The sequence below is a fragment of the Mixophyes fleayi genome, chromosome 2 (assembly GCF_038048845.1).
Source record: "Mixophyes fleayi isolate aMixFle1 chromosome 2, aMixFle1.hap1, whole genome shotgun sequence".
Taxonomy (NCBI): domain Eukaryota; kingdom Metazoa; phylum Chordata; class Amphibia; order Anura; family Limnodynastidae; genus Mixophyes; species Mixophyes fleayi.
Window position 1 is genome coordinate 234419131 of NC_134403.1, and position 21167 is coordinate 234440297.

The 21167-nt window shown below is 40.5% G+C and overlaps 1 protein-coding gene across 1 annotated transcript in view; it reads left to right on the top strand.

Annotated features, from left to right (window-relative positions):
- The window catches only part of CACNA1S (calcium voltage-gated channel subunit alpha1 S), a 451977-nt gene that overhangs the window by 68248 nt on the left and 362562 nt on the right, over positions 1-21167 (top strand). The window contains exon 5 of the mRNA XM_075195636.1: positions 3182-3324. Coding sequence (XP_075051737.1) covers positions 3182-3324 — 143 coding nt within the window. The remainder of the gene's footprint in view (positions 1-3181; positions 3325-21167) is intronic.

Consider the following 21167-nt stretch of genomic DNA (forward strand, 5'->3'; position numbering starts at 1 on the left):
CTGGATAAACATAAGAATGGTTCTACTCTGTATAAATAAGGGATCTAATATCCAGGATGCTTGGAGCAGCTTTTGGTGCCATTTTTTCCAAGTCACAAAATGTCTGCCCATCGAGCCAAACTAAATACATAGACAAAGTTTGCACATATTAACCCCCACAGCATACCATGATCTGCTTTCCCCGTCAATATCACCAAGAGAATTACAGCCTAGAAATAACACAACATGATTTCTTGGTCTTCCAAGACCCAATGTCATGGTGAAATGTTCAACTTATATGTACACACAGTAATTCACACTACGGTGCACATACACTCTGTTATAAACAAGCTAAGTACAGTTTTACAGTATAATTGTACACCTGTCCATACAAAAACAAGAAGAAAACACATGCTTGAACAATAACTGACTTCTAAAACAAAGTTCTTAATGTTTGTCTTAACTTTCTCACTGCCACTTGTTTGATCATACATATATATATCTAAGTAGTGTTTTTATTAATTTACTTGCAGCTATAACTACGTGATCGTAATTATTTGCATCTTTAGCGTTACTATAATGACTCTGGCAGTCCTATTTAAATGTAATGCATGCAGGTACTATTTCATCTAATGATTGTTACTAATAAACAGATATTTTTGGTGAGAAAAATCTAAAACAGGAGTACTCGTGGTTCATGGTATTTAAACAGTTACGACAAACCTATCAGAAGTAATTGCATTTGACAAACTAAGTGCATCTCACTGTGCATCCACTGTGGTTGCTGTTTGCTCCATTGAACTTCCTTGTCATTTGAATATGGGGCCAAGAAAAGATGTGCTCTCGCAGTGTACCTGGCAAATGTTCCTAAACTGTTTAACTATCAGAGCATCATTAAAATAAATGTTGATGTTTGTTATCTATACTACAATAATTATAGTCATATATATTATTTGACAAGGAGCAAAGAAAGGAAAAACCAATGAAACTAAGTGCACTCATTGATTGAAATAATACTGATTAATACTTTATTACATGAGTTAAAAAATGTTCCCTAATTGGGCAAAGTGCCACAAGTAGCAGAATATTTAAAAACAATAGTGACAGTGATACATGCACAAAAACAAAAAACGAGTATCTATTATAATAAAACACAGCAAGGGGAACGCTAACACTTAAAAAAAGCGAGTATGTGAAACGTGCATCTGCGTTCACCTCGCTGTGTTTTATTATAATAGATCCTCAATTTCTAACTATTGATGTTTTAGATTAGCTGCAATACCCCTGACAATTTTATTATCCAGGACGTGAACCACTTAGAGTAGTATATTATGTTAATTATATTATAACAGCATTGTCTACTGAAAGAGTGGTATAGACTACATTGTGTCAGCATGATAGTGTTCTACTAAGAGAAGCCCTCTATTCAGGGTATTAGACATTTTTGGAAGCATTTGCTTAGAGTGCTCCAAATCTGGACCATTGTACACACAACAGCAGCTCTTTCTCTTTCATTCACTAACTAGTAGCATTCTGAAATATAATATTTGATCATCTCTGTTGTATTAAGCCATTAGCAGCCACTCCTGCATTCAATAAAATAAGACATCATAGGAGATTATATAATCTTTATTGAAAGATAGATAACCTTACTAATAGGATCCAATAAACATGTATTGTGCTTATCAGCTCACCATAATAATACAGTTAACATAGCGAGGCAGGGCAGCAGGTACTGCCATTTTTAATCACTTTTTTTGCGCATGTATTACTGTCACTATTGTTTTTAAATATTTCGCTACTTGTGGCCCTTTGGACAATTAGGGAACATTTTTAGCTCATCTAATAAAGTATTTTGTTTGAATCAGTATTATTTCAATCAATGAGTGCCCTTAGTTTCCATGTTTTTCCCTTTTTTTGCTCTTTGTCAAATTTCTACTAGTTATACATGGTAAGTGAGCACCACCCAAAAGTACTTATTGCTGTACTTTAATAATACAGCTATACATAATACATAGGGTGATTGAATGCCTGGTGCGGTGGATACTTTTTTGCTAAACTAATATATATTATTGCAGTTACAAAACATTGCTAATCTATGGCTAGCTTAATGAAGAAAACTATAAGTAGTAAAATAAACTTTGTAAGGTAGCAGACACTAAGGGGTATATTCACTAAACTGCGGGTTTGAAAAAGTGGAAATGTTGCCTAGAGCAACCATTCAGATTCTAGTTAGCATTTATTTAGTACATTCTACAAAATGTCAGCTAGAATCGGATTGGTTTCTATAGGCAACATCTCCACTTTTTCAAACCAGCAGTTTAGTATATATATACCCCTAAGCTTTTTTAGTCAGTCAGTGTACATGGATAATAAATCATTTAAAGCCATTTTGAACAAAATATATTTAATGCCAATATTGTTGATATAAGATTTCAGCCAATGTAGTCAATGTATTTTTATTTTTTTCAACTTATCTAATGTATCAAAATTGTTGCATTCAGAACAATTGGGGTTTATAATACAAAGTCACTAATTACTAGAATTTCTACAGAATATTTATGTCATACAATTTTGATTGGTTTTTATTTTGTTAATACATCTTTATATGAAAATTGATACTTTCACCTTTTTCATATAAAAAAAACCTCAAAATGTCTGTAATTCAAATTATTTACAATAACATTACCAAGAAGAAATTTTCTATTATAATTTTCAGAAAAAAATCAGCTTATGTATTATACCTAGGGGTAAATGTATCAAAGTCCGTTTTCTTCATCTCGCGGGAGATCAGCGTCTTTGCAGCTAAAATTTAAAGTGGCGATGGCTTGTAAAGGCAAGTTTGCCTTTACAAGCCATCGCCCCTTTAAATTTTAGCTGCAAAGACACAGATCTCCCGCGAGATGAAAAAAACGGACTTTGATACATTTACCCTTTAGACTGTGTACAGGAAGAAAAAAAACAAAAACTTTTTTAAACAACATTGGTGGATTCAAGTGAAAGTGGACTCACCGAACTGAAACTTTTCTGTGGTCTATTGTAAAAAAAACAAGAGTGGTATTATGTAGAGATACATCTTTAAAAGAGGCCAATACTCCTGTGAATCTGGTACAACCATCTCGGAACGCATTTGTTGGGAACCTTTTATGCTTTATGTTGCATTAATTCTATATGTAATCTTAAAACACATATCATATTACAGACTTTTCTCAGTGATCCTGGAGCAAATTAATAAAATTCAAGGCGTAACAACTCCAGGAAGTGGAACAGGATCCGGATTTAATGTCAAGGCCCTAAGAGCTTTTCGTGTCTTGAGGCCCCTTCGCCTGGTGTCTGGAGTGCCCAGTAAGTTTTGCAAAATTTCTGCAAATTATGTAATATTATGTATGTGATCATTTTATCTGACAAGAATGGTTTGCGATCATAATGATTATATATGTACAGTTTATCAGAGCAGCAAAGTTTTAGATTGTGAGAATGAAACAGAATAATAACAGGAATGCAAGTTAAAATATCTGACTTATTGACTTACCATGATAAAGTAGTCTAAAGGATCATACTGTGAAAGTCAATACACCATAGAAGTGGACAAAAGGAAAAATCTGTTAATACATGCATTCCACTATCAAAAAAAGTATCCAAATCTTCATTTCAAACAAGCTAAACAAAAAGCCAAATAAAAAAATGGGTGCTATTACCATACATGTTTTTTTGTGACTGAAAAGAGAAATTATTCATTCCTAGTTAGATAGGGTGTAGTACCTGTTAACGGTACTGACTACCCCGACACAGAACAGAACGACATGAGAATTCCGAATGAATAGTACACCAGAATGCAGATGACTTCACATCACGACTCCCTGTCTTGCCAACTGGAGAAAATGACATAATCAGCAAACGCGACTTGGCTTAAAGCGGCTATGGATGGACCCGCCTGTCATTTATGTAAAGTAAGTACTCTTTTAGGGGTAGGGTGTTAGGGATAGTAGGGTTAGGAGTTAGGGTTAACCCTAATCCTAACTCTAACCTTAACCCCTAAAATAGTACTTACATTACATAAATGACAGGCGGGTCCGCCCATCGCCGCTTTAAGCCAAGTCACATTTGCTGATTAGGTCATTTTCTCCAGCTGGCAAGACAGTGGGTTGTGATGTGAAATCATCTGCATTCCGGTAAGTAGGTTTTTTCACAGGTCAGTGTACTATATCATTCGGAATCCTCATGTCGTTCTGTTCTGTGTCTGGGTAGTCAGTACCGTGAAACTGACTACCACCGGTTAGTTGTTGTAATTTCTATACCAATAATCTTCAACTTATACATTAAGCTTTTGTGAGACACAGGGCTAGATTTACTAAGAATCGAGTTTGGAGGCAGTTTGAAACCACCACACATCGGCGGCGGTTTAGTGGTCCAAACTGCCGCATTTACTATAGGGTGGTTTGAGGCTGAGATTTAAAATGGATGGCGATGTGTGGTGGATTGTAATGCCTGCGGGGGAACAGGACAGAGGCACACAGATACCTTACCTTCCGAACGATTACCAACTTCCGTCCGCTTCGAATTCACCCTAGCCGCTCTCCGCCTCTGCACCGTCTCTTTCCCTATCTGGCAGACCAGCAACTGTAGCTCTGTCAGATCACTCCCCTTCTCTATAGGGGAGAAACAGAGATCACAACCCATGCTTACCAGGAAGGGACTGTCCGAGGCTAAGGCAAGGAGAAGAGACCTTCACTCAACCCCGTTTGCCAACACCTCACTTTACTCTTGCCAAGGGTGCGGGACTACGAATATTTGGAATCAGGAACAGTTCCGCCCCAAATACCCAACTCACCTCTCGGTGAGGGCCTAACCAAAAGAAAGAATCAAGAGCAATACTCACCAGGCACTGCAACTTCCGGTCCCTGCTCTCCTGCTCCTCTCTGTCACCTGTGGAAGACAGAACACAACACGTCCTCCTTCTACTCTACAGGTGAGGCTAAATGTACCACCCACACAACTGGTGCTAGCTAACAACAGGCGTCCTGACCCTAAAACAAACAAGTAATGGTTGGGTATGCAACTTCGCTAAGTACTGGGTGTAGTGCACTCCCTAGACCTCCTCCCTCTACCTGCAGGGAACACTAGCCGGTGTTCACCTTCTACTCCAGGGCCAATCCTGTCCCTCACCCAGGTCATACCAAGAAGACTATCTTCTCACTATTTGGTCCCTCACAGAATCCCAAGGACCAGTCGCCACCTGCACAACCGAGGCTCACTGGAGCAACGCGCCACCAGGGTGGAGGCTTCCGCTCGGAACCGCCAGTGCCCACTACCGGAACTCGAGATGGTCGCGTTCACCCAAGTGGAACACCGCCCCTATCTGGAACCGCCAGGGAACCTGCTGGAACTCAGGCTGGGACACCCAATTGGAACCACGGGACTCACTGCTGGAACTCAAAAGGGCTGTGCTGCACTGGCAGGGAGGTGCCCAATCACTGCCTCAGGAATTCCTTTGTAACCCCGGGGACTACTGTGAGTCCTAACCCTCACTGCGTGTGTGCTCTAGCTAACCCCTTGTCCCCATAGACACAGAGTATAACAGGATTACAGTCAGGAAACAGGTGAATACCTTTACTGGGGCCTGACGACTTGCACCTGTAAATAAACATACACAGCACAACCAAATACAATGCACAATACTGTATTTCACCACACATGCGTAATTACAGTTTGCTGCTGTATCTGGAAGGCTGACAACGGAAGACACTTACCTCTACCTAACCAGTTGGTTAAGTAGAACAACAACAGGAGCCTTCTGCTCAACTATTACCTCAGGACTATCACCTGAGACTCAATTTCTCATGCCACACTACTCTCTGGGACATGTGCCCTAGTCTAACTTAGGGCTCTCACGCCCACTCTAACTCCAGGTACCTAGTGCCTCATTGGCCCGGCCTAATGCCCGACAGTGCCCCCGGGCCTTGTTCCCGACCTAACTGCGCAAGGTATACTTACCTGCTCCGCGCAGGATACTCCACTTGTCCCCGGCATCTTCTTTTCCGGGTCTTCCAGACCCTCCAGCCGATGATGCCTCTTCTCCTGTTCGGCGCGTCTTTTTTCTGGGAGGGGCACTCTTAGCCCTTACAAGGGCTTCCCACTGGCGTTTCCGGCGCTCTCTTCTTGTGGAAGGGTAGCTCCTTGCCCTAACAAGGGCACCTTCCGTCTTCTTCCTTCTTTTTGGCAGCGGACGTCCCACAACATCCTCTCTCTTTGGCTCCTCTGATGAACTACTCTAAAGATGTCGGAGCCCGGTGGCTTAAATAACCACCAGTGCCCCATCATCACCTGGCGCCGTCACAATCGCTGATTGGCTCGCGGCGGCGCCAATAATTTAAACGCCCGAAGGTGAGCCAGGATTGCCTCACTCATCCAGCCGCCGACTGCCCAGCAGGGGAAGGTGAGCCCTGATTGGCTCACCTGCCCTCTGCTACCAGTACCTGCAGGGAAGGAGGAAGCAAAGTACTCACCTGCGCTGGAACGCAGGAACAGTGAGTAAATTTTATTTTTTTCTGTCTTCACCCACTTCTCGGGTACAGCAGCGAGACACATCTTCGCCCTCTTCATGGGCACCGCAATGGGGCACATCTCCACAGATTGTAAAGCTAAACCACCAGCAGTTTTGTCCAAACCGCCAGCGGTGTGGTTAAAACTGCCATCAAAACTGCCATCCAAAAGACAGAACAGGACAGTTTTAAAACCTGCTTCTGAACATGCTGTTTTGAGCTATTTTGCCATTCATAATAAGAGACAGCACAATTGATATTTAAATTAATTGAGCAATCATTATTTATTGATTAAGGAGCAAATTTTATTTAATAACTTATGGAGGGATTTTTTTCCATTATTTTAAGAGGACAAAATTATTAATTATATTATTATGACACTATGTAATGCCAAATTTTGCAAAATTTATATTCACCATTAACAATCAATTAATATTATTATATACTCACAATTCCCCCATAATATAATGCCATAATAGTGTCCCCTAAAAAAAAAAAAATTCCCCCATAAGTTAAGATTAAAATAATTTTGCCCCTTAATCAATAAATAATGATTACCCAAATAATTTAAATGTTAATGGTGCTTTCTCTTATGTTCTGAATGGCAAAATTGATTAAACAGCATCCAGTTTGAGCAATCTCGCAACTCACAACCACCTCTTTTATTTTGGCCGTTTGGATGTCGGTTTTGCGGCAGTTTTGCAAACCCTAGCTTATTAAATCTGGCGGTTTGTATGTTCATCATTGTTAAAATCGGGATGTCGATTTATAAAGTGGTTGTTTTGTAAAATGTCAATTCTGGCCGTTTTAATGGCAGTTTGGGCTTTAGTAAATCCGGCGGTTTTAAAACTGGCGGAAAAATTGCCAAAAACCGTCAGTTTCACCAAACCACCCTTTAGTAAATCAAGTCCACAGTGTCAATGTCTTTTGAAAACTATATACTCCGCATACCCCACTGCCAGACCCTTCTTATTAAGATGCAAGCATATTTGTTTGACAAGATCATTCTCTCATAAGTCCATTCTGACTTTTGCTGATAATCATATTTTCTTGAATCCCAACTATAGATGGCAAACTTACTGTCTATAGTTACTAGACAGAGACCTCAATACATTTTTGAATATTGGTACCATGTTTTCCAATCCATTGGTACCAATCTTTACAAATATAAAATAATGGTTTGACTGGGCTAAGTTCTTTGAGGACATGAGGATCTAAGCCATCCAGGAGCTTTAGTCGCGATTCATCTTGGACCAAAATCTCTGTCAGCTAACTGCCTTCTCACTGTAACAAATTTTTTGGTTCACCTAAATGTTTGGTCCCTGTCCTGTTACTTTTTATATTGATTGAGTATTTTTGAGAAGTGGAATTGCCCTTTTTAGCAATATGTTTTTAATTTACTATTTTAAGCAATCTTTGCAACTACAACATTGTTCTATTCCATGTAGCTCTCAAATTAAGGTTTAATAATTTCTGGTTTATATTCTTAAATGTTCTCTTGGTGTCCATTAAACTCTACACTAGGACACATTGGTTTTAAATGTATGTCTTTATATTTGTTCACCACAGTAAAAAAAAAATGTTGAATATATTTTTGTAATATTTATTTCAAATTCTTGATTGAATTGATGGCCTCAGCATAGGAAAATTAGATTTTTATAGTGGTTTTGTCAAACTAGCATGCACATCTGTCGTATAACTTAAAGTAGAAATGGATGTATCGATTTGGACGATTTCAAAATTCTATTCTATAGGGGTACCGTCTCCAGGGGTTAGAAGGCTACATTTCACACACTTCAGCCAGATAAATCACATCAGTCCAGTGTCTTTGGTTCAACTAGCCTCAGCTAGATTTATTCTCCAGGTATAAAAATAAACAAACAGAAACAAAAGTCCTTGCCTCGCCAGCTTCTAACTTGACACACAGGAACACCCTCTCTCTTGTGAAGGACCTTGTGACCTACACACATACAAAATACAGAATTTACTGGTCACCATGTGCAGTGTCTCTCAAACCTCCTCCCCAGATCTAAGAGACTGATTGGGCTGCATTGCAGTCTTGTACCAACCCTACACAGATGCAACTCCTGATTACTAGCAGAATGAATTACAACATACTCCTGTAAATTGGAAGACCCGCAGTGGGCCTTATGAATGATGCCCACACTTCTCTCTCTGTACGTACCCCAGGGACCCTTATAATGGCTTTTCCTGTAGCCAAACACACTCTTTGTGAAGCTCCTTCCAGCATAAAAACAATCTCCTTGGGGTTTGAAAGCATACAAGACAGAAAGCCTGGGACATATACCTCTGCCATTCACCACTTACCCAGTGCTTCTGTTACATTGGGTACCAATGCAATTATTGTGCAGATCACACGATAAACTACCATTTGGTCAGATATTGCAAGAGTGTGTACGCTCCCACGATCATGTTTTATTGTATCAAAACACATTCTATTATTTGATTTGATTTTGATTCTTCCTAAAATTCACGATTAATGATGAAATGATGACGGACAAATTTGGAAGTGTTTTGTGATTGTGCATATTTAAATTTATAATGTATCCTACGTGTTTTCCATACGTACAATGTAAGCACATGGAAATACAGTTCTGTTTTCATAGTGAATCAATAGCAATGTTCTTTGCATGTTCTATATGTCATCTATGTGTTCCTGTATCCAAGTGTCTACAACATGAAATGTAAACACATGTGCAAATATATATTTTAAATAAAGTCTAATACATTTACTAGTGAGCTATGTGTATTTTTTTAAATGTTGAGTTATCTACCAGCAAGTTTTGTGTTACATATATATATATATATCTATAAATCTCTCTCTCTCTCTCTCTCTATATATATATATATATATATATATATATATATATATATATATATATATATATATATATATTATTGTGAAAAGCATGCAAATAGATGGCTCCTCACACAGGTTTTCTGGAGCAATTTGACGTTTATTTTACTTGTCAGGATGGATAAACAGTCTTGGCAGTGTCTTCAGCAAACAAAATGAAACTTTCACTGCAATAAACATAATCCAATAGCCCTCAACTCTGACTATAACAGTTAGGTCCTTAACTGGTCACTGGCCACTTGATGGTACGAGCCTCCCACACACAGATGAAACCCAGCTTTTCAAGCTTCCTGTCAGGCCGTGCTCTGGCTGACTCATTAACCGATTGTGTGTGTGTGCGCAGATTTAACCATCTCTGCACCTTTAGGCTGTGGTTTCCCAGGAAAACCACCACTCTTTCCTCTATTAGACTGTGGCAAAGTGTCCCAATTGCCATATATATATATATATATATATATATATATATATATATATATATATATATTGTCACGGGCACTAGGAGTCTTTACCCAGGGATCACCAGGTGGTAGGCTTACCAGAGCAATGTAGATGGTAATAGAGTACTCTGGTAGCAGGGTGATCACGGAACAGGCAATGGTAGATGATGAGATGCTCAGGAAAGTCTATGACTAGCAGCACTGGTAATATGGAGGTATTAATACACGAGGAACTGTATGGACAAGGACACGTGAAGGTAGTCAGTGGTCTGCGATAGCAAGTTGTACCACTGCTATAGTGAGGAGGAATGTCCAACAGAAACGAGGAGGTGATGAGAGTCAGCGGTCTGCGGGTAGCAAGTTGTACCGCTGTCTGAGTGAAGGAATGGAATCCAAGTGGAGGTATCCGGGTAGTCAGTGGTCTGCGATAGCAAGTTGTACCACTGCTATGTGAGAGGATACTGGAACAGGTGATACAGGAAACAGGGATCAGTGGTCTGCCTTCAGCAGGTTGTACCACTGAATATATATGTGAGGAGGTGTACGGGGAGAGACTGCAACACAGGATGTACACGGGCACCTTAAACACGATCCACAATAATATGCACAATATATATAAATGACTGAACAGGTCTGCAAATATAGAAAGTCTCTTGAAGTAATCCAGCACAAGATAACACAGTCAATGATGGTAATAGACTCAGCGGATAGCAGACTCCAGAGGAGAGCCAACACAGTCCAGCAAGATATGCAATACACCAGCACAGTCAATGAGAAGTATGCATACCGTGGTTCAGAAGTAGGCAGTCAGATAGGAGTGCAGCGATACCTGAGCGGCAGGAGGCCGGCAGGATGAGAAGTCCCTGGATGGATGAGGAAGAGTCTAGTAGGTGCAGCGCACAGGTAAGTAGACCAACAGGGACACGAATCCACAGGAATCAGTAGAACGTGGAACTGGACTCATGGAGGACCCAGGAGAATGGAGATGATCTAGCAGAGGAGTAGCTGATGAGATACGAATCCAATGCTGACAGGAGGGTAGAGACCAGCGGGACACAGGAAGGCGTGGAGAGCGGATCAGCAGTGGATGGACGATAGCGCTGACAGCAGCAGCAGGGCTCTGCGGACACACGGAGGTAACCAGTAGCAACCAACAGGTGCCAATAGCGATGGAACACGGGAGAGCAGAGTAGACCAGGAGCTGTTGATCACGAAGAGAAGCAGATGGCAATAATAGCAGCAGTCTCGAGGAAACACGGGAGAGATGAGGTGAGGCTGAGGTGCACAGGAGCAGCGGATAGGAATCAGCTAACAGTCACGATGGTGAACACAGGCGAGTTGCAAGCTGGAGACTGTAGTGCACGGAGGCAGCGGATAGGAATCAGCTAACAGTCACGATGATGAACACAGACGAGTTGCAAGCTGGAGACTGTAGTGCACGGAGGCAGCGGATAGGAATCAGCTAACAGTCACGATGATGAACACAGACGAGTTGCAAGCTGGAGACTGTAGTGCACGGAGGCAGCGGATAGGAATCAGCTCACAGACTTGATGATGAACAGGTGAGTGGATGTGGAGAGAAGGCTGTAGTGCACGGAGGCAGCGGATAGGAATCAGCAAACAGTCACAATGGAATATGATAGCGTTGAAGTGGTATAGAAGACTGTAGTGCACGGAGGCAGCGGATAGGAATCAGCCAACAGTCACGATGATACAGTTGATGGTAGAAGTGGTATGGGAACCACAGTAGTAGAAGTGGTTTGGAAACCACAGAGGTAGAAGTGGTTTGGAAACCACAGGAATCAGCAGCGCTGAATACACGAGGAAACATAGGAACACCTTCAGAGACTCATGGGGAATGAGACTCCAAGATCAGGCAACGTGGTGTTGACCACAGGTGCTTAATATAGGGAGTGTTGCCTGATCTGCCAATTGAGTTAAAGGGACATACACTGAAGTATAGGAAAAGGGTTGCGCATGCGCAGACCCTCAGGATGGAGGACGGCCACGGTTCCTAAATGTCCGGGAAGAAGCACTCACAGTCCGGTGAGTGACATATATATATATATATATATATATATACACACGCACACTATGCTTTTACACTCAGAAACTTCATCATATTACCTATTATGGCCAGTATAAGTTATATAGACAAGTCCATAGGTTCAGCTGTTTAAACCCTGCAGCTGTACCATACCACATGTCAATTGTCTAGGTCTTTATTCTTGGAATGCCACCAAATATACCAGAATTTTTTTCGAAAATAGTTTTATTTTTTAATAAAGCAAAATGTTTTAATTGTGTTTTAATCTTATTCACAATATAGAATGCAATGATTGATATATAACAAGATATACATATATGAACTGTTGAAGAACTCAACAATCAAAGCTATACAGCATCCAGAAAAAGTTATTTGTCATTTCAAAATAATCATTTAACAAAAGGCATACATATATGAACATTTGAAGTACACATGTTGTACACAGTGTACAACATGTATACCCTACTGTGGTCCTATAAGTATGCCTTCTAAATATATATATTTGAACTATTTGTTTATATTATATATATACAGTATGAGCCATAATATTCAGACACTTGACCATTACACCAACAGGGACTGTAATGACATTGAATTCAAATACATTTACTTTAATATGTAGTTAGTCCCCCTTTTGCAGCGATAACAGATTACACTCTTCTTGGAAGGCTTTCCACAAGATGTTGGAGTGTTTCTGTGGGAATTTGTGCCTATTAATTCTGTAGATAGCGTTGGAGACATTTATGCACCATGCGCCTTTGTTGTCATTGACCCCATTCTGTGATTTTATGTGGTCTTCCACTTCGTGACTGAATTGCTGTTGTTCCTAACGCTTTCACTAACAGTTGACCGTGGAATATCCAGCAGCATGAAATTTCACGAACCGTCTTATTGCAAAGGTGGATCCTATCACGTACAACGCTTTAAGTCACTGAGCTCTTCAGAACAACCTATTTTCTATCATAATTGTTTGCAAATGGAGACTCCATGGCTAGGTGCTTTATTTTATACCCTCTGGCAACGGGACTGATTGAAACACGTCAATTCATTAATTAACAGGTGTGGCCAAATAGTTTTGTTCATATAGTGTAGTCATATAACCTTAAATGTATGTTGTATAAACATGATTGATAGGTTGAAGGTATAGGGCAGCACAGATGTGGTATAAGGGCAGCCAGATGTGGTATAAGGGCAGCCAGATGGAAAAACCCCTGTCCCTAGACACATATGATAATATATAAAGTCGCTCGGCGCTTGAACAATGGAATATACACTGGTGTTTAATGGTACACAACAGAGAAACGTGGTCTAGCCAGACCCATGCAGCAAGTGACAATCAGGGATACACATATGATCACATAGTGAGCGGAGTCACATTGTGCACAATAACAATAAAATGCATAAGTGTCGATGTTATCAATAACCGGTGTATACAGCCGGATAGTCCTGGAGGATTTGCATATCCTCCTCTAGAAGGAAATCCTCCACTTGGTGCAGAAAAATCCTGTAATAAATGAAGTGTACAGTTCGTATTCCCACAATAAGTGAATAATGTCCGTTTCGGCAAAAAGCTCAGTCGGCTGGATTCACAGATGTGCAAAGACTGTGGCCTTACATTTGCGATGAAGCGATCAGCTCCTGATGTCTCCTGTTGGTTCAGAAAAGTCCTCTCCGATATGAATGTGAACGGTAAAGTGCTGATATGCTGGATTCCTTTGGTGCGCGCATGCGCAAAGCATCGCTGGCGTCCCAGCTGTTTATTGTGGATATACACTTGTACAGTGTATTGCAGCGCTGCGAATCCACAGAAATGCTCAGTGTAGTTTTAGCAATCAGGGAACTCCGATATCAGTTCTAATGTAGGACCAATGGTTGCCGGCAGTTGGGCTGGTCACAGCAGTGATGTGTAGAATATTCAAACGCGTTTCCCCCGCACTGGGCGGGCTTCGTCAGGGAATGTAGTGGTGTTAGAGTTGTGTTCTTTAAATAGTTGTTTGGCGCCAAACTGATCCAATCAAAGAGGAGGCTTCTTTAATTAGTAGTGTCCGTATGTGATCAATCAGGCTGTAGAGAAACACTCGTAGTATGTATATTGGGGTGCAATTTCGGGGATATGATAAAGTTGGTCATACGCTCTAGACTTCACAAACAGATTATAAATGATGCTGTATGGTATTTGTTGATGAGCAAGTAAAGGGTTTCTAATATTCTCATCAGGATTATCAGATGTTCGGGAAAAATAAATGATAACTTGACAGAAATGAGGTACTGGGATAGTTACTTACTTCCATTGTTTGAGTGGAAATGTATAACCTTGTTAGATATATTGTATGCTTATAGAGACTGGTGATGAATATTAGACTGGCTAGCAGTTCAGTCATAGAGGAATAGGAAGTTACAAGGTCATGTGTTATATTAAAGGCAAAAAATCTACTAGTGTAAGGAAAAGGAGGCTTATATATATACAGAGTGTTGGAGCATTCATACTCCTGTATTCGTAAGAGGGTTTCTTGTTAGGGAATGGACAGAGGTTGTGGCTGCAGTCTTGGTATGCAGGGTAGGTATGTACCTATCTACAGGACCCTAAAGCGTGTTACAGAGTGTGCACTGTTGAAGGGCTGGTTTGGCTTACTTGTCGGAAATAAAGGTGCCCGAATCGAAATCCAGGTTTAGCCCTTTAGGATGGAGGGTACGGAGGTCATAGATCCATCTAGCTTCCTCTTTTGATATTTTTTTAAGAAAGTCTCCCCCCCTCCAGTATTTTTTAACTTTTTTGATACCAGTATATTTCAACTGTGTGGAATCATGGTTATGATGGGTGGCAAAGTGGGCTGAAACATCATGGGTTTCTAGCTGTTTGGTAATGTTTCTGATGTGTTCAGATATCCTCACTTTAAGGCTCCGGATGGTTCGGCCTATATATTGTAGTCCACATGGACACTCAAGTAGGTATATGACTCCCATCGTGTCACATGTGAGTTTGTCCTTAATTTCGTATTCTTTGTTGGTAGTGGATGAGCGGAATTTGTTAATTGGTTTAGTAGATCTGTATTTCGTAGTTCTACAGGCTATGCACCTTTGGCAGTGGAAGAAACCCTTAGTGTCTTCCTTTAGCCACGTGGTCTTGGCAGGAGGATCCACCTTTGGTATGCAGCTGGATACTAGTTGGTCTTTGAGATTGGGTACTTTCCTATATACAAAGGTGGGATGGTCTAAGAGAAAGGGTGCCAGTTTTTCATCTTTCATAAGAATCGGCCAGTATTTCCCAATGATTTTTTTCTAGATTCTTGGATTGACTGTTATATTGCGTAATAATAGAGATGGGATTGGTTTTGAGTGGTTTCTCTTTAGGACACAGCAATGTTTTCCTGTCCAGTTTTTCGGACTCTTCCAATGCTTTATTGACAGAGATTTTATCGTAGTTTCTATCTAGAAACCTATCCCTTAATGTCTGGGCTTGTGTTCTGTATATATGTTGGTCCGAGCAGTTACGCCTAAGGCGCATAAATTGGCCTTTAGGTATATTTTTCAGCCACGGTGGGTAGTGTCCACTTGAAGCTGGAATGAAGGTATTTCGGTATACTTTTTTCACATAAGTTTTGGTCTTAAGATGTCCATTTTCTATATAGATTTCTAGATCTAGAAATTGTATATTATGTTTACTTTTGGTAGCCAAGAATTTCAAGTTTAGAGTGTTGTCGTTGAGGTAGGAGATAAAGGAATCAAGGTCTTGGTCGTTTCCCTTCCAGATACAGAATATGTCGTCGATGTAACAACGCCATATACATATGTCCTTAGTGTACGGGTTGTTCTGCCATATTTGGGAATCTTCCCAGTGGGCAAGGAATAAATTTGCATAGCTCGGTGCGAATTTACAGCCCATAGCTGTGCCTCTTATTTGTTGGTAGTATACACCGTCAAACCAAAAATAGTTGTGGTTTAGCGTGAAATGGATAGCTTCCATGATGAAGCAGATCTGGAGAGGGGGGATGTTGGACTGTTCTTGTAGGATGTGCTGTACATGTCGGCATCATGCATTGTGAACGATGACTGTATAAAGGGACGATACATCACAAGTGAAGAGATTGTATGACTCGTCCCAGAGAAAACCTTCCAAAATGTTTAGTACATCTGATGTGTCTTTGAGATAACTGGGTTGTTGGGTAACTAGAGGCTGGAGAAAGAAATCAACATATTCAGATAGCCTGGTGGTCAGGGAACCGATGCCTGAGACTATCGGACGGCCGGGGGGATTCTGTAGATCTTTGTGAATTTTGGGCAGACAGTAGATCACTGGAATTTTTGGGTAGTGACATTGGAGATATTCAAATTCCTGTCTGGTGATAATTCGTTCTGTGTGAGCTTTGTCTAGGAGGGATCCTAGATTCTTGGTGAATTTCTGGGTGGGATCTGAAAGCAAGGTATAGTAGGTAGATATGTCATTGAGTTGGCCTCTAATTTCATCTTCGTAATCTGTTCTATTTAGAATGGTGATCCCACCCCCTTTGTCGGCTGATTTTGATAATAATTTGTTTGTTAGTTTTGAGTTCCTTCAGAGCAGTGACTTCTGCTGTTTGAAGGTTGCGATGATGGTATATCCGAGTTTTTATCTCCATTTTTTCCAGATCATCCTCTACCATTTTTTGGAATGTTTCAATATAGGCACCCTTTAAGTGACTGGGGTAAAAAGTGGATGGTTTTTTGAGATCTGTATGGACAAATATATCGGGTTTGGAGTGTGTAGGTACGGACTTGGGGTTGGACACAAAATATTTTTTGAGTGTGAGTTTATGGATGAATTTATGGATGTCTATGTAGGTATTGAACTTGTTCATGGTTGTAGTGGGGGCGAAATTGAGGTCCTTATCTAGAAGCTCTACTTGTGGGTCAGACAGTGTAATGTTGCTCAAATTAAAGATACCTTCCCCTTTTAGTTTAATTTTTGATTCCTTTATTTTCGGTCTTACGACTAGCTCTTCTTCTTCCTCTATTTCCTCTAGGGAGGGAGATCTTATTTTTCTCTTCAGGCCCAATGGGATGTTTGGGATGGAAATCACCTGGTCTTGAGTGGGGTCCAGATGCAGACTTGCCCCCAGGCAATTCTCTAAAAAATGAGAGGATGAGGAATCCTCCTGAGTGGACGTAAAATCATTGTAAACTGAAAATTCAGAGTTGTTGGGTAGTTTGTTTAATAGTGAGGTTTTGAATTGTTCTATCTCTTTGGTGACTGAAATAGCACCCTTATCAAATTGAGTGGTCGCTATTTTGGTGTATTGTGCTCGATTTGGTGGTTTTGATGTGTACCGTGGGTATGCTGAAGTGGATCTAGGGCTTCCTATATTGAGAGGATTCAAGGGTCGGTATGTTTTTTTGGGGTATTTGTATGGTGGGAGTGACTTGATCAGGGGAGATCTGTAGATGTTGGGTTTTGGATTTTGTTGGTACCTTTTTGGTGTCGGTGTCGTAGAATAAGAAATAGGTTTTTTTTAATACTTATTCTTTTTTCTTATTTCTAAATTTGGTTCCCACCTTGGACCATTATTGGTTACTGATTTTTTAGATTTTTTTGAATCTCTAATACCCAGTTCCTTATCTTTTAGATCTCTCCTAAACTTGTTACCCTTTGTTTGGGTAATCCGATCCTCAATCTTTTTCACTTTGTTGGTGGTTAGTGCTACAAGATTGATGTCATCTTCTAGATGCTCAATCGGTTGAAGTTTGTTTTGAATAAAGGTAATGTATTTCTCAATACTAAGTAAAGAGCTTTCTCGTTCTTCAATAATTAGTGTCATCAATTGTAAAGAGCATTGGTCTAGAGTGGTGTTCCATTTATCTTGAAAAGTACAGTCCTTTGAGGTAAATGAAGGTACCTTAAATAGTCTCAAACTTCTAGGGATCAGATCATGCTCAATGTATTTATTTAATGTGGTTATTTCCCACCACTGTTTTACTTCAGTAATTAGAAGTTTCTCATATTTTAAAAAAATATGAGCAGAAGTTTTCTTCATCAATATCTGGGTTGATATTAGTTTGTTCTTTTGAAAAGATTTCACCTAATTTGGATAATCTCTCTTTCCTATGTGATAGAATCATGGTATATGTCACAAATGGTGCGCTATAGGGGTTAAGTCACAGTATTAGGTTGAAGGTATAGGGCAGCACAGATGTGGTATAAGGGCAGCCAGAGGGAAATAGGGAACCCCTGTCCCTAGACACATATGATAATATATAAAGTACCTCGGCGCTTGAACAATGGAATATACAGGAGTATGAATGCTCCACCACTCTGTATATATAGAAGCCTCCTTTTCCTTACACTAGTAGATTTTTTGCCTTTAATATAACACATGACCTTGTAACTTCCTATTCTTCTATGACTGAACTGCTAGCCAGTCTAATATTCATCACCAGTCTCAATAAGCATACAATATGTCTAACAAGGTTATACATTTCCACTCAAACAATGAAAGTAAGTAACTATCCCAGTACCTCATTTCTGTCAAGTTATCATTTATTTTTCCCGAACATCTGATAATCCTGATGAGAATATTAGAAACCCTTTACTTGCTCATCAACAAGTACCATACAGCATCATTTATAATCTGTTTGTAAAGACTAGAGCGTATGACCAACTTTATCATATCCCCGGAATTGCACCCCGATATACATACTACGAGTGTTTCTCTACAGCCTGATTGATCACATACGGACACTACTAATTAAAGAAGCCTCCTCTTTGATTGGATCAGTTTGGCGCCAAACAACTATTTAAAGAACACAACTCTAACACCACTACATTCCCTGACGAAGCCCGCCCAGTGCGGGGGAAACGCGTTGGAATATTCTACACATCACTGCTGTGACCAGCCCAACTGCCGGCAACCATTGGTCCTACATTAGAACTGATATCGGAGTTCCCTGATTGCTAAAACTACACTGAGCATTTCTGTGGATTTGCAGCACTGCAATACACTGTACGAGTGTATATCCACAATAAACAGCTGGGACGCCAGCGATGCTTTGCGCATGCGCGCACCAAAGGAATCCAGCATATCAGCACTTTACCGTTCGGATTCATATCGGAGAGAACTTTTCTGTACCAACAGGAGACATCAGGAGCTGATCGCTTCATCGCAAATGTAAGTCCACAATCTTTGCACATCTGTGAATTCAGCCGACTGAGCTGTTTGCCGAAACGGACATTATTCACTTATTGTGGGAATACAAACTGTACACTTCATTTGTATTTATTACAGGATTTTTCTGCACCAAGTAGAGGATTTCCTTCTAGAGGAGGATATGCAAATCCTCCAGGACTATCCGGCTGTATACACCGGTTATTGATAACATCGACACTTATGCATTTTATTGTTATCGTGCACAATGTGACTCTGCTCACTATGTGATCATATGTGTATCCCTGATTGTCACTTGCTGCATGGGTCTGGCTAGACCACGTTTCTCTGTTGTGTACCATTAAACACCAGTGTATATTCCATTGTTCAAGCGCAGAGCTAATTTATATATTATAAACATGATTGATGTTGCGAGGTGCTTAACAAATTCCTATACACTCTTCAAACTAGAGATGCTCACTGACTCCCGTGTTTTGGTTTTGTTTCTGGTTTTGGATCTGGATTACCGTCGTGTTTTGGTTTTGGTTTTGGTTTTGCAAAACCACCATTGCATGTTTTGGTTTTGTATGGTTTTGTTTTGCTATTTTGTTGGAAAATCAATGTTTTTGGGCATAAAATAACTAAATTTAGTGCTCCACCTGTTTCTTGGATAAGAAATGTAATTGTAAAGCTAATAAATTAGCAAAAAAACTGTTTAATTCCTGGTTGTCTTCCTCTCCATCTATGCATATTGGCAATGCAGCCATCGTCTTTGGGTGTATATTACACCCTACACTTATAGTTAAATATGTAAAGAAATGGACAAAGGCAGTTTGGTTTCTGTCTCTCTAGGCCCCCCTCCACTTGTAGAAAATACAAAAAAATTCAGCCGTTATAGACTGTACAGAATTAATTGAAATGGACAAAGACAGTTTGGGGTCAGTCTGTGTATGACACCCTACCCATAATGAGAAATTGCCAAAACAGCAGCCTTTCAAGACGGTACGTGATATGGAAATGCCCCAAGTCCCTTTTCTCTTTGGGGGTAGATTGCACCCCAGACTTAAATAGAAAGTTTTAAAAAGATGTTATCGTCATCATATGGAGCTTCATCCTCACCCTCATCAGTGTGTACATCATCATCACAGACTATCAATTCATCGCCGCTTGAATCCGCCATTAGAGAACAGTCAGTGCTTGGATGTCTTTGATGGTGAAGGCCTTCCTCGTGGAAGATCAAGCACAGTTGCCAAAACGTACTGATCCAAGTTCAAGATCTTAATAACTCGAGGATCATTGTGTAGCAAATGAAGTACTTGATCGACAAGGCCATCATACTTTGCGGAATTGCTTGATTTCATCTCCTCCGTCAGTTTCTCAAGCTGCTTTTCCAGTAGTCTAATTAAAGGAATGACTTGGCTCAAACTAGCAGAATCTGCACTCACTTCACACGTCACAACTTCAAATGGTTTCAGCACCTTGCACAGGACTGAAAGGATTCCCCACTGTGCAAGAGTGAAATACATGCCCCCTCCTTTCCCAATGTCATGGCTTGTGCAATACGCTTGGATGGCTTTGCGCTGTTCCTCCATTCTCTGCAGCATGTACAGGGTGGAATTCCACCTAGTTACCACCTCCTGCTTAATTTGGTAGCAGGGCAAGTTAAACTGCTCTTGGAGCTGCTGCAATCTCCTACATGCTGTGGCTGATTGCCTGAAATGGCCTGAAATCTTACAGGCCACCGAAAGCATCTCCTGCACCTCACGGTTATTTCGTAGGAAGCTCTGCACCACCAAGTTGATGGTGTGAGCAAAACAGGGAATTTGCTGGAAATCACCCAGCTGTAATGCTCACACTATATTGTTGGCGATATCAGAAATGACATATTCTGGGGAGAGTCCAAGTGGTATAAGCCATGTATCAATCACATCTCTTAGTTTGCGTAACAAAATGTCAGCTGTATGCCTGTTAGTGAAGCCGGTGATACAAAGAGTTGCCTGCCTGTGACAAATGTTATGTAGTGGTGTACATGCTGCTGCTGTTCCTGCTGGTGAAGGTGAATGACCAACCCAGTGGGCTGTCAGTCATATATTATTTGGTTTGACCACTTCCACTTGTCCACATATCTGTGGTTAAGTGGACAGTGGGCAGAATGGCATTTTCAGCGCA